Source organism: Poeciliopsis prolifica, unplaced genomic scaffold (genome assembly GCF_027474105.1).
Source record: "Poeciliopsis prolifica strain line A6 unplaced genomic scaffold, Auburn_PproV2 SCAFFOLD033, whole genome shotgun sequence".
Lineage (NCBI taxonomy): Eukaryota > Metazoa > Chordata > Actinopteri > Cyprinodontiformes > Poeciliidae > Poeciliopsis > Poeciliopsis prolifica.
In genome coordinates this window covers 5,642,027-5,655,865 of record NW_026562408.1, presented here as the reverse complement: position 1 = coordinate 5,655,865, position 13,839 = coordinate 5,642,027, and the positions used below count along the sequence as shown (strand labels likewise).

The 13,839-nt window shown below is 38.6% G+C and overlaps 1 protein-coding gene across 1 annotated transcript in view; it reads right to left on the bottom strand.

Moving 5' to 3' along the window:
• Positions 1-13,839, bottom strand: part of nbeaa (neurobeachin a) — a 97,725-nt gene that overhangs the window by 38,734 nt on the left and 45,152 nt on the right. The window contains 5 exon segments of the mRNA XM_055051594.1: positions 4,750-4,918; positions 6,507-6,659; positions 7,517-7,625; positions 8,054-8,187; positions 9,021-9,218. Of these exon segments, the coding sequence (XP_054907569.1) occupies positions 4,750-4,918; positions 6,507-6,659; positions 7,517-7,625; positions 8,054-8,187; positions 9,021-9,218 (763 nt within the window).

Below are 13,839 nucleotides of genomic sequence, written 5' to 3'. Positions count from 1 at the left end.
AAAGTAGCATGATGAGATATCTGAAACAAACACAATGCAACAATGGGGACAGGAAAGTCATTTTGAACAGTCTTTTCAGTCAGGGTTTTTTTGTAGGAGTCAAACGGCTTATCAGACTGTTGTAAGAGAGTCGCTCATGTGATGCAACCTGTGACTTCACCCCCTCGATAATCGGTGAACACAATCTTCTGATGTTGCATTTTCAGCACCTGTTGAGCCCTGCAAAGTAATAAAAAGGGGTTGATGCCACATAACCGGAACTAGTGGAAAATCCAAATAACCGTAAAGAACAAGTCAAGCCGGTAGTGCAAAAAGGTCACTATAATAAGCATGACATTTTTACCAATTACTTTCTGTAATGCTGGGTTCAACAGAAAGCACCTGAGAACATGGGTTTAAGTCTGAACTTGAATATGCTTAGTTCTGAACTGCACGATTGTAGATATGAGTGTAAATTTAACATTATCCTGCTGGAAGTTGAACCTTCACTCCAGCCTCAAACATTTTTACATCCTTTAAAGAGTGTTTTTCCAAGATTGTTTTGCATTTACAACTCTTACCAGCTTATCTTTTCCTGATGAAAATACATTTTCCTAAAGCATTGTGTTGCTTCCAGTGGTTCACCTTAAAAAGATCAACTGAACTTATGAAAACTATAACTGCACTAGAACCCATACATTATTTCCCTTGCACTTCACAGTAGCATGTTAACTTGTGATGGACCATTACCTTTATATCTAAATTTGTTAATTCAATGTGTTAGAGAGGAGTACCTAGTGTAATATCCCATAATTAATTAGCTCCATATGCCCAGCTCCATGAATGGACAGTAAAAAAAGGAGCAAGGAGAGAAAGAGTGTCTCTGAATAAAGCCTGGGTTAACGCTTTGTGAGAGACTGTCTGGCCAAACAGTACAAGATTTCATCATCGAAGGCACTTAGAGAATCATTAAAGGATTCAGAATGTCTGCAGAAAAAGCTCCACGTAGGACGAGGTTGAAAGTTAATGCTGAATGGCAGAGATCTTCCGCCCTGAGGCAGCTTCGCATTTAAAACAGATGATTCTGTGGTAGAAACTACTGAAAAATCTTTTCAGATAACAGTTTGCATTTGCATTTGTTAAAAGTTAAACTGCTGCTATTTCTGTTGGGTCTCATATCATTTAGAAGATTTGACAGTGTAAAGTGCATTGCAGTTTGATAAACAAAAGTCTGGAGTTCTGTTGGACCTGGACAGCAACACCTCAATATCTGCAAGTTTGTCATGTAAGGGCGGTTCTAAGCGGAATAAGTGATAGTAGAGAAAAAGCATTATTGGAGAAAACTCTTGTCTCTTTGAGGAGGTGCTAGACTGACATCAAGCATGAAGTGGAAATCTTTTCACTTTCAAGCCCATAAAAGTTAGTCTCTTGAGTTTCCAACTGCTAAGAGTTTTCTCAAACAAGCTGATGTAATACAGTGGTAAACATGGTCTGTGCTAACACTTTCAGGACTTTGCAAGCACCAAAGTCAACATTTGGATTTACAGTTAAGGCCAGATCATTATATCTAAACATAAATTAATTAATTATTTTAAGCATTTGTAAAAATAAGAGGACTGACATAATTGTACAGAACACAACTTCAATGTCTTTTCCAAATAAGAAATTGTAAAACAAGTACGAATTTATTGAATTTTTCAAAAAATACTTTTACAAAAATGTTGATTCATTTATTTATTTTTATTTTTTCTGAAGGCTTAAGAATCTGTTTTGACTTGATGAGGTGAACTCAGGGAAGATCTAAGAAGAACAATTGTGGAAACAGCAAAAAGTGGGACATTTTTTAAAAATTTTCTAAAAAAAAACACATGTAAGTTCACCATGACTTTAGACACTTTATTTCACGTGGATGTTAAACCAGTTGGTCCTGGTATAGAAGAAGACCCATCCTTTCATCCTCAGATTAATAGAAAACTGGTTAGGATGTTCAGTGGCAATTGTGCAGCCTTTTTTATTGTTATCCAGAGTGAAAAGAGTTTCTAATTTAAGAAGCCTATACCAGTAATTAGAGTAATATAATGCTGTTGAACTACTTGTTGCTAGTTGTAAAACAAGTACGTGCAAGTGGTGCATGGTAGATATACATTCAGCATTTGTTATGCATGCAAAAATACAAAAGAAAACTGATATAGGCACAATTGAGAAGAAATAACTGTATTTTGTGCTTATGTTACTGCAGCCAAGAAGTGGCATTTCAGGCAGAAAGCCATATTGCCCAGGATAAAGCTCGCCACTTTTGGTCGTAAAATGCAAAGCTCCTCCAAAGCAGAGTTTTAATACATGGCCTCTGAATTATGTGTTGTGTTTGTTGAGGCTTCTTGCCCAGAACCCCCTTGAAAAATAAGCTTTTAATCTCAATGTTTTTTTTATTCTGGTAAAATAAAGGTTAAATATAATAAAAGAAAAAAATATATATCTGAGTGATGATAATTATATTGTGCAATTCTAATGAGAATATTTAAGAATGTTGTACATATATCTACATTATAAAGTGAACTACCCATACGAGGAAGAAAACAATAGTACAAAACAACTATTCATAAAAAAACAAATTTATGCTAATTTGCTGTGGTCACTTTCTTCTAGCACTAAATGGCAAGAAATTTAATTATCATACTGACTGAATTCTAACCTATTTGCAAAATTCAAGGCAAATCCCTGAACAAAAGGCATAAAGTTCCCTTTCTATTACATTACACTCGTTCTGTTTATACCCGTAGGAGGGAATTGAATTATTTGCAAAATAAATGGAAAAGGTGCAAATTCATTTTGCATCTCATGAAAGAAGTAAAGCCAGAGGAAACAACCCCCCCGCACCCCTCCAAAAAAACTGTAATACAACAAATGTTAATGTTCAACTTGGAATCAACCTCATTCCCTCAGACTGACACTCAGATGAATCCATTTTCATCCACAAAGCCTGCGGTGAGATCAAAACATCTTCCTATTACTATGTAAATTAGTGCATATCACGCTCTTACAGTAAAGTCAAGTGTGCGCGCATGTGGTCTGTCAAACCATAACTAGCTGCTTTTGCCTTTGAATGGCAGCGACTTATGTGTCTGAGGCTAATTGCTGCTGCGCTGTTATCAGCGCTCCTTTATGGGGCTAAATCCCAGCAGTCAAACGGCAATATCGCCAAACAGAAAAGGGAGCCAGACAGTCACTTGATTAGAAATCCCAAACGCTCCCTTGGATCTTCCCGTCAAATTTGTCTGTTGCTATGGTGACCCCAGATGCACACTCACAGTCAGCCGCAGGACCGGGGCGAGAAAGAGGTTGATTAAAGTGAGGGCGTGCTCTGACCTTTTTGATGCACCGGTTCGTAGCAACGGAAGAAGTTAAAACTGTCTTTTTCACGTTTCTTTTTTAAACGAGTACAAAGAACAGCTACCCTGTTCTCACAGAAAGCATGAAAGGATAAGTTAACAATCCACCTAGTATAAAATATTTTTACAAAGGCATCAGAGAAACATTTAGTCTTTTGAGGACAATTCCCTTCATCTAAAAAAAAAGCTCAATGAACCATCTGCTCCTGAAAAAAAATCTTCATTCTCAGAAACACTGAATCATTTTTGCCGTTCCTCTATAAGTCGTTGTTGTCCAGGGAGGCAACCACCTTTCCCTGCATACGTTCATATGGAATTCTGTTAATTGATTCAAGAACAATCAAGAGTTCTTCACATTGTGGAATAAAACCAATCTTTGTCTGAGTGTCGCAAGGCTTAAAAAGCACTAGGATAGTTTCTCAGACCCTCCTACATACTGAATGATCACATTTGAACTCCTCATCTTCTTCTCTGTTTTACTGGACTGAGTTGAGTTTTCAGGAGTTAGGGCCAGTGACTCATGTGACATTAAGAGCCCTATTATTAAACCTAATGGCCCCATTAGTGTTATTATTGTGACTACAATTCATAAGCGTGATCCTTCATACTCATGTTGAGAAGTGGAACGCCTCCTAACATTTTAACTTTTTTTTTTTTTTTCAGAGCATCACATCTGTGCAATTCTATACCACAGATTGTTAGGAGGTCCTCAATTTAATACACATTCAAACTACATTGAAAAAAGGACGTCTCAAGAAAGGAGTTTTAAGCTGGTTTAACTTGGGTTAATGCATGACTGCTGTGCTGCCGTGCTACAAAATTGACAAGCATGGAAATGAATTAAATAAATAAATAACACCAAAGAGGGATATAAAATCTTGCACCAGATCAAGTTCTTAGCAGGGTCTTAATAACTGCGTATTTTGACCTATGAATTCATAGTAGTATGAATCATGGTTTGATCATCAACAGAGAATCTAAATCTAAATCTCTTGTCTTTCCTGTGTTGTTAATAGGTGTTAAACCTGACAGATATGGACATGGATTTACATCTGAAGGTGAAGCAAATAGAATAAAGATTTTATAAATCACCACTTGATAACTCTAAACATGTTTTAAAAGAGTTTCTGTTCAGTGAAGAATCGTTTAAAATATTGAAATGAGAAATGAAGGGTTCGTTGTCCAGAAAAAAATATTTCAATGTGCAACTGACAGATCACTTTTTTTTTCTCTGAAGAGATTGTGGCGCCCCCTAGGCCATGGTGCCCAGGGCACTGAGCCAAATTGCCCAACTGAAGACAGCTCGAGGATAAGGCAATAGTACAGAAGGGTCACGTCCTGTTCCACTTAACTTAGTGTCAGGTTTAAGTTGTGAACATACCGAGTCCTTTGGGGGTGATTCCGCTACACTCCAGAGGGTTTATAGCCCAGTAGTAGTACTTCAGAGTATGCATCAGCTGCAGGACAGTGCCGACGCGGCGAATGGTGGTGTAGATGGTGGCGGTGCCGATGAACTCTGACGACAGGTACGTGTAGAGGGACAGTTGGACCTGTGCAGGAGCAAACAGTCCATTCATGTAGCACACATCGATACACTGAGACCAACAGAAGCTGCTGGATGAATCAATGAGCAGAATGTTTATTACAGTTAAAGAAAAATGCAATTTAACTGTACAAAGACAGACACAGGGGAATGCAAAAAACATCTACCGCTTTCTTTATGCTTTAATATTTTAGGGTTTGAAATTACGCTTCCATTCGAGGAGCTGCTTTCAATTCCTGACATTTAAGAGGGAGCCTCTCTCTTATTACATATTTGCTCCTTCATCTCTTCCTTCTGCTCCCTTTCGCCCTCTCCTAATATTCCTTCAGCTAATCCTCGATGCACATTGGCTGAATTGAGATGGCTCACAATCCTCTGAGCTCATTACAGCAGCCACCATGCTGAGGGCCGGCCTTAACAAGGTAGCTCTATTTAAGCGGATGAAATTAACGCTGGGCCACGGCCTGACCACATCACATCAGAGATCATCTAGGCTGGGGAGTGGACTCAGCTGTCTTAAAAAGGCCTTCAACGCAATACTTTATATTACATTCCACACACTCAGCTGTTAAATTTGCAGATATTTTGCACAGCAAAACAACATTTCTGATTTTCTTTTGTGCATTGCTGTAACAAAAATAATTGGTTTTCTTCAGCAGGACACTGTTTAACAGTAATCAGGGTTTTTGGAGACATGATGAGAAACTTCTTTCTGTGTTTCATTAAGCCCTAAGTATTACCAAGTTTAATCTTGGCATTAATCAGGGTAGCAATGACACCTTGAGAGGAGGAAAATATTAAAGCTCAGTGGGAGGTAGAACAGAGGTAAGATTTGACAATTACATTTTGTGCGTGCGTGTGTATTTGTTCTTGCTTTTTACATTTTTGATGCCAGCCTTGTTATCATTAATTTCTTTCCCTTAATTTCTTTACTGGCACTTGAATGAAGGGAGAGAAAAACCCAACAAGATAATTCAGTTTGATCCGCTTTGTGTTGACAACTAGAATCAATAAACAAAACCCAGTGTTGGATTCTATGTTTGTTGTTTCTCCCAAACAGCATTGACTAATCATATTTTGTCTCTTCCGTTTTTGCTCTGACTTGCCCCGGAGTGCAGCTCAACTGCAAGATCACCTCTTAGGGTCAGGGAGAAGTTTTGCGAACCGCGGAGGCATGAGCCAGCGAGGCCTGAGGGAATGCCATGGTTTCTCACATCTATTTCAGAGAGAAAATAAGAAAAGAGGAGATGCACATCCCCTCTCTCCTCTTGGGGTCTTTTCAAATGTCACATTTCCTATTTGTTTCCCTCGCTCGCTTGTTTTCTCCTTTAAGAGGACGGCGAGTCGGCCCCTCCCTGCACATCCTCTGAGCTCATTTATTAAATTACTGTAAAGGGTAATGGGCGCTGAGATGTCAGTTCTGCATTTCCTCTTTGTTTGTTTCAAGCACAATCTCAGTCAAAACATCACAGAGAAGAGAATTAAATACTAATTTGCTGTTGTGTTAATTTTTGTCTCTCTGTCATCAGTTTAGTAATCTGTGGTTCATTTTGGAAGCAAAGTACTTGAAGAGATGCATACAAAGACAAACAGACCTTGGCAGGTGTGTGTATCCAGATGGCAGCGTTGAAGAGGACATGGTCACAGAGCTGTTTGAGGAGTGGCGCTCCATGAGGTAAACCGTCCAGATACTTTGCGAAAGACAGGAACTGCTCAAGGACTGCCCTGGTGATGTGAATCCGAGACGACTGCAAGAAGAAGGGCAAGTATGAGCTGTAGCTTAATTAAGCAAAGATGTAAGTAAGCAAACAAAGTCTATTTTCACAATCAACAAATGCAACACTATCCATTCCCATAAACTGCATGAACAGTGCCTTACAAAAACCCAGTCCATTGAATCTTTTACATTCTCAAACTGGATTTACCTCTCTAAAATAGTTATTAGATTCCCTATGAATCAATACTTTGTATAACAGCTTTTTGCTTCAGTCGTAGCCGTCCATCTACCAGCTTCAAACATCTAAGACTGAAAAATTCCCCAATCCTCTTTGCAAAACAACTCCAGCTTAGATTGAACAGGAAGCATCACATATTAAAATTTTGCTACATATTTTAAGATTTTAAGATGCATTTAGGTTTGAACTTTGGGTGTTTTTTCCAATTTTTGGATTATTTGTAAAAAATAAAAAAAGAAGAAAAAGAAATTTGCAGTTGTGTAAAAGAAGGAATCCACATTTTTGTAATGTGTCAAAGTATCCAAAAGATCAAGGGAATTAATATTTTCCATAAGCTATTATCATTCCTGAAAATGTTTTAGAGGCAGATTTTTATGGAAAAGAATCACTGTTATTTCATTGCAAAAGATCAGGAATTTTTCTGTTTTTATTACACAATATTACTTTCATCTACAAGTGGAAAAAACAAAATAAGCATGAGTTTATTTTTATTCAGGATAAATAGCTTTGGCTAATAATGAAGAGCTATTTGTGAACGCTTCAAAAATCTTGATGAATAAAGAGGGGGTCGCAGTCAAAACCAAGGCTTCTCTTCTTTTAAACAGAACAAACAAACACGACTTGAAACCAAAGGAGGCCGTTGCACTGACCTTCTCCAGCAGGTACCCAATCACCAGAAAGCCCTTGCCTCCCAGCATTTGCTCCTGCATGGCCACTGAGCTTTTCAACAGCTCCACCAGGAATGCCAGCAGAGTCGCACTGCAACATATAAAACATTGAAGAGTTTAAATGCGTTTTCTACCACATCAAGTGGAAAAAACATGATCCATGTTCCCATCATAGCTCCTTCATAACTTATTTTTAATACGCAGTTGTATTTTCTCCCTTATCTCCATCCTCCTGATGAAATTAAATAAATAATCCATCTGCAGCTGACATGATGTTGAGATGGTGCCTGATAAGTAACAGCATTAAAGACCACATGATGGAGTGCAATCAGGAAGATCTTAAAGTCAGAGGAGGACAGATAGTTTGGAAAAGAAATCATTGTCCTCTGAGGAAAAAATGTCTCTCCTATTGCCCTTTCAAACTAATATTCCCCACTTGCCTCCAGCACATCTGTCTAATATCAGATTTCATATGAACATAAGGTTCAATTTGCACCTTTTTTTTTGTTAATGACTAACCAGACTGTGGTGTCCACACTGCTGTCATTGAGCTGTTTGTAATCCAGCTGAGCGAAGAGTGGAAACAGGACCTGGATGCCTCCTATAGAGTGGATGGCACTGTGGATGGAGTGGGTAACAATGGCCTTCACATCCTGTAGGACAAAAGAGCAGTTAGCTTCACAAGCGTAAGCCACAGGGATGCAAAGGCGAACAAAACAAGCCTAACTTGCCACAGGCATGTACTGTTACAGCTTCAGTTCTGGTGCTTCAAAATAAAATCTCCTTTGGAAATTTAACATTTACATGTGTTTAACATTTTTGGGTTCCATTATCCTAATATTTAGCTTCTTCCATACATTCTCTATCAAGTTTTGTTGGGATGCAGTGCTGACCACTCCAAAATGTCCATATGACTTCTAGTCAGATGAAACATATTGGTAAAATTACCTGTTGTATGATCACATCTTTTTTCAAAAAAAAAAAAATAACTGGCTTAGCAAACAATGACCCCATTTACTTTTGCTGGTTGTGGTCTCTTACGCAGACCCTGTGTGACATCTTTTCAATATACTGCAGGCTAATTTGTGAAAGGAAAATATTTTTTAGCTCTAAGAATATGTCCTAGATCCACATTTTATTTAAAATGAAATCTGATAACCCAAAACAATGAAGCATACCAACACTACAATTTGCTCCAGAATATGTTTCAATTGCTTTCCATATAGTGCAGTGTGTATTTTTCTATCCATAATATTTAATACATACTTTTTATAGAAAACCACTTAACTACTGTTCGAAAACCAAAATAAACACTACAGCTTTTGCACAAATGCTCCTGAAGTGGCAGTGAGTCAGCCTGTGTCACAGGGGCCTGATACCAAACTGACGTGCTTGTTTATTTTGCTTCATTCATGCTTTTTTTACACTTTCTGAACCAACCAAGAAGATGTAGGCTGCCTTTCTGCAGGATGTAGCTCAAACTGACCTGCAGCATGAGTGCGTGCGGTGAGTGGACAAAGATGGAGGGATTTTCCCTGGGTGATGACTCCAGGCAGAGCTGAGCGTCCGTCGCTTTAGCATTGTAGGTGAAGGAGATGGAGCTGACCAGCTTGCCGTCATACAACACCTGCTTGTGGTGCTCAGCCAGGTGGATGTCGCTCTCCGACTTGAACTTGAAAGTGCTCTGCGGAGACAGACATAATAAGAAAAGCTTGAAGAAAAAAGAAAAGAAATCTTGAAATCAGGGAGACAAATGAGTTGTCAGGAGACGAGATAAGTGCGGGTGTGTTTCTGCATGTACAAGTTCAACACCCAAAATGGAGTCTGCTTAATTGCAGCCTGAGCCTCGTGTAAACAACACAGCATTATCTTAATGAACACAGTGCTAACCCGGGCACTAATTCAATTAGCACAGAATAAGAGGCAGAGCGGGGGAGCGTGTGTGTAGAAAAGAAGCACTCAGGAATCCAGATTTATCTCTTTGTAGTCAGTCAAGATGACAACCCACAAAAAGATCAACACATTTGTATTCCAGTCCCAATATGTTAAATTATGGTTATGCTAACCTTGGCCAAGATTCTAAGCTTCTATAACAGAGGTTAAAGGGCTTAGACATGCATGTATGTTTATTGCTGTTTATGCACAGATAGAAGGAATTACTTTACTGGGAGCAGTTTGTGTTTGCCCATTTCTATCTATTTCTGTTTGCAGAGGCCAGTGAGTTCATGTATCCTGTGGCGGTACTGGTGCCTTAACACATGTGAAACCCTGTAGATAAAAAGGCTCACGAGTTGCATGCAACCCTTTGCATCAGCTCCAGGCGGGAGGATGTTCTCCCTTTTCCAGCAGCTGAGTCTCTGGTGCCTTCCTCAGCCTGACTGCACAGGAAAGCCCCAGGCTGCTGAGATCTCCAGGCCCATGTTGTTCTGAACCTTTCATCTGAGATTTCTGTGAGATTTGAACCCTGAGCAGACTGCACGCAGCAGTAAATTAAATATTCTTATCCTCATCCAAGCTGACATTTAAAACACATTTGCATCCCCTTAGCAACATTTGCAATAGAAATTAGAGATAGTTGCAGGAGCCCAAGTTAACATTAATGCATTCACAAACAGGATGCTTCAACTTTTATACTGAAAAGGTGTGTTAAAGAGATTAACCATTATAGATTACCAACAAAGCCTTGGTAAGATGCAGTGGTAATCCATCACAAAAATAAATAAAGTGCTCTTCGGCTTAATTCGAAGGTTAGTAGGCCCTCTGCACACAAGAAAAAATACTGAATAGCCTGAATGTAAAATTAATACACTTATTAAGATGCACATATTTTGCAGAGTAAGCCCGTTTGCTGTGCAGCACTTTTGAAATTTGTGCAGTTGTGGCCCTGTAAAATAGGCCTGTATTTATGATACCATGCTGAATTAGAGAGGCAGAAAGGTGAATGTGTAAAAGAGCTTTGCTGACTCTTTAAAGGCTTAAGGACACCACAGAGGATTTAAGAAGATAGGAGGAGCATGCAAGAAATGTAATTTTTTTTTTAAACATGTGAAGTTCTACAGAGTGGAGATTAAAGACATACGAGTCCCAAACACACAGAGGAACGAATGCGACAACTGCCACCTTTTTCTGCACCTGTCAGCTGCAGCTATGGTACAGCAGTGATATCAACACACAAACACACACATGCGTTTGATCCATTCAATTCACCCTGCCTCACCACACTGTTTGCAGAAAATAGGCCAAAAGCTGTAAGTAAGCTTTCCAGCATATGACTGAAATGTACAAGTTCACTTGGACTTTAACCATTAAAGATTACTGCAAGCGTAATTAGACTTTCTTTAAATAACTGCTTAGATAAATTGTAGGCTTACAATAGACGCCAAAGAATTTTATTTCACGTTGACTCAGAATTTGCAATAATTTCATATTGTGTCAGGTCTCCCAACAGCACAGTCTGTGTGTGCGTGTGCATGTGTGTGTGTGAGGGAGAGAAATAGAGCTGTTTTTTTTTTTTTTCTGGAAGCATTTTTACGTATTTATTTCACTTGATCTTCATCCCCAGTTTTACCATTTCTATCTAACATATTCTACATATTCCCTTGCTCTGAAAAGTCAGTGACATTCAATGTCTAAATGCAACAAAACATCTGAACTCATATAAATACAATACAGTTATAACGACAGACTGGATGGCTTCAATAATCATGCAGGGGTCAGACTGTTGATGCTGCTTTAGTGAGAACATCTGGAGCCTTGATGAAGACAGCAACCAGCGGCGCTTTCAACAACACAAGTTGCGGAGCACAAAACAAACAAACCCACACACACAATTTCATAAACTCAGAGAAAAAGATAGAAAAGCTCAGGAGCTTTCGTACAGCTACAGCCCACACAGGAACACAAGATGTTATGCTCCTTTTTCTTGTGTCATTAGTGGAGCGTGGGGGCCTCAAACTGCACACGCAGACATTCAGCTCAACATAGTGTGTCGGCCATCATAAGCCGCCACAAATGTGAAGACCACGGGCCTCCTCGCTGAGCTGAAGGCTTGTTCAGCAGAGCAAACTGTCTGGCTGCTCATTACTGAGCAGTAACACTGACAACAGCCAAGGCCAAGAGGATACATACAGTACAGCTGCAAGGGTTACATGTAGTACTTTGAAGATCCAGCTCTCCTGAACATGAACCAAGCAATACGTAAAGAGCACCTTGTTATATACATACATCATTTGTGTGGAGCCAAGATAACAATAAGTGGCCTACATTAAGAAAGAAAACTAGGCGACACAAACTGAGTCTCACTGTTATCACTCTTGAACCAGCTGGAAAAAAACCCACACACTCATCATTACTATACCAGCACGGAGGCCCTGCGTCTTCGAAACAACCGAGCCATTTAATGGTCTCTTCTGGGCATCTGAGAAGGCCATTCTGCGCCATGCAGAGAGGCAATCATCTAACTGATCAGTCTCAGGAAGCTCTGGGCTGTGACAGAGTGCAAAATCAGTATTCATAGAGTAAAAAAAAAAAAAACAGAGGATGTGCATGTAATCATTACGAGGAGCATCTGTGAGATCTAGTCTATAAGATATCCTTACCCATAATGTGTTAGATCAGACAGAGAAGGTAAAGTGTGCAACTCTAGTACAACTGACAGCTTCTATGCAAGGCAAAGGCTCTAGTTCATTGAATAATTTGTAGATCTGTAGATCTGTGCCACCTTTCAAGTGAAGTGGGATATATTCACTGCTGTTAAATGCCTAATAAAAATTTACTTTACAAAAATTTCCTGAAAACATGCATAAAAGAATTCAAAAGCCAATGCATAAAGAAGTCAGAGCACAAAAAAAAAACATTAAGGTGTTAAAACAAAATCCAAAAAAAGAGTACAAATGTCAAAGCAAAATCTGAGACAAAAAGGCAAAGGAGTCACTAAAAGAGTACTGAAAAAATACGGCCAACCAGTAATTTAAAATGTCTGATTATTTCACTATAGTTAGTTAGTATTTGCTTGTTATGTCTATATTGAGACCAATTAGCAATGAATTGGATCTTCCATTTATTTTCAATTGGCATAATACTAGTAGCCTTCATGTTACCTTTTGCACCATTACTTAACATATTAGCTATGCTAGGATAGTAATATGACTACATACTAAAACATGGGGTTGTGCATTCCTGCATGTTATTTCTCTGTTCGTTTACTACAAAGCAGGAAACAGAATTTTTCTTTCATTAAAACACTCTTCAATCTAATAACGAAACAGTGAAAAATGTTCAGTGAGGGCAAAATAATAACCTGTAACTTGTTTAGTAAATATGTTTCTAAGGTTTACATTACTAAAGGTGACAATAATTCAAATTATTACAATTTATTTACTGCTCCATTAGTCTATAATATGTTTGTTTGTTTTAAACTGTAAGAGTTTTTATTTATTCTATGAACAGCACTTTGTATCAGCTGTGGTTGTTTTAAAGTGCTTTATAAATAAATTTGGTATGGTATGGTATAATAAGTAAAGAAATATCTTATGATTTTTGTATATTTGTTCTGAGAATGTGCTGTGATTCCAGCAGCTTGTTGCACATCCACTGTTGCACATCCACAGCTTCATATGGATGCAGTCTCCTGGTGCTGAAATCTTGACAGGTCTGGACACCTTCAAGTAAAGGCTGAAAGCAGCTTGAGGCAAGTCTGCCAAAACAAGGAGAAGACAGCTGGCGAGATGCTCTGGTCTCTCATCTTTCCCTGATAGCCAGGCCAAAAAGGCCTGGAATACGATTTTTAGAGCTCACGGTTCTCTGCAACAAACAGTGTAAAAAGCTCTGATGCTATATTTTTTCCTATAATGTGTGAAAATCCATGTTTACGCTTGTAAAAAACATAAATGTGTATCAAAAATGATTTGATTGCACTTAAAAAAAAGAAAATCTAGGTGTTTCCAATTAAGGAGCAGATTTCAGCAGAATTTTTATGCACGCTGCTTAGGTGAAAACAAAGTTAAGAACCTCTACCTCTAATTCTGTGGGGTTCTCTCTGATTCTACAGCTGTGCATCTTCACATCAACAGCTGCAAGATAATGCATATGAGTTTTGAGAGTTCTTTTAGCATCTTGCTGCCAGCTTTCAAGATGGAAGTTCTTAAATAGTCAAAGTTGACAGCCAGCAGTAGTTTTGAAAATAGTAAACCATTTTTATACCCTGCAAAGACTGATTAAATTATTTTTAAGAGCTTTTAAGTTACTCACAGTGATTAGCCTTAACAAATTTCTTTCTGATGGCCTCAGTCAACTCTTCATCACCC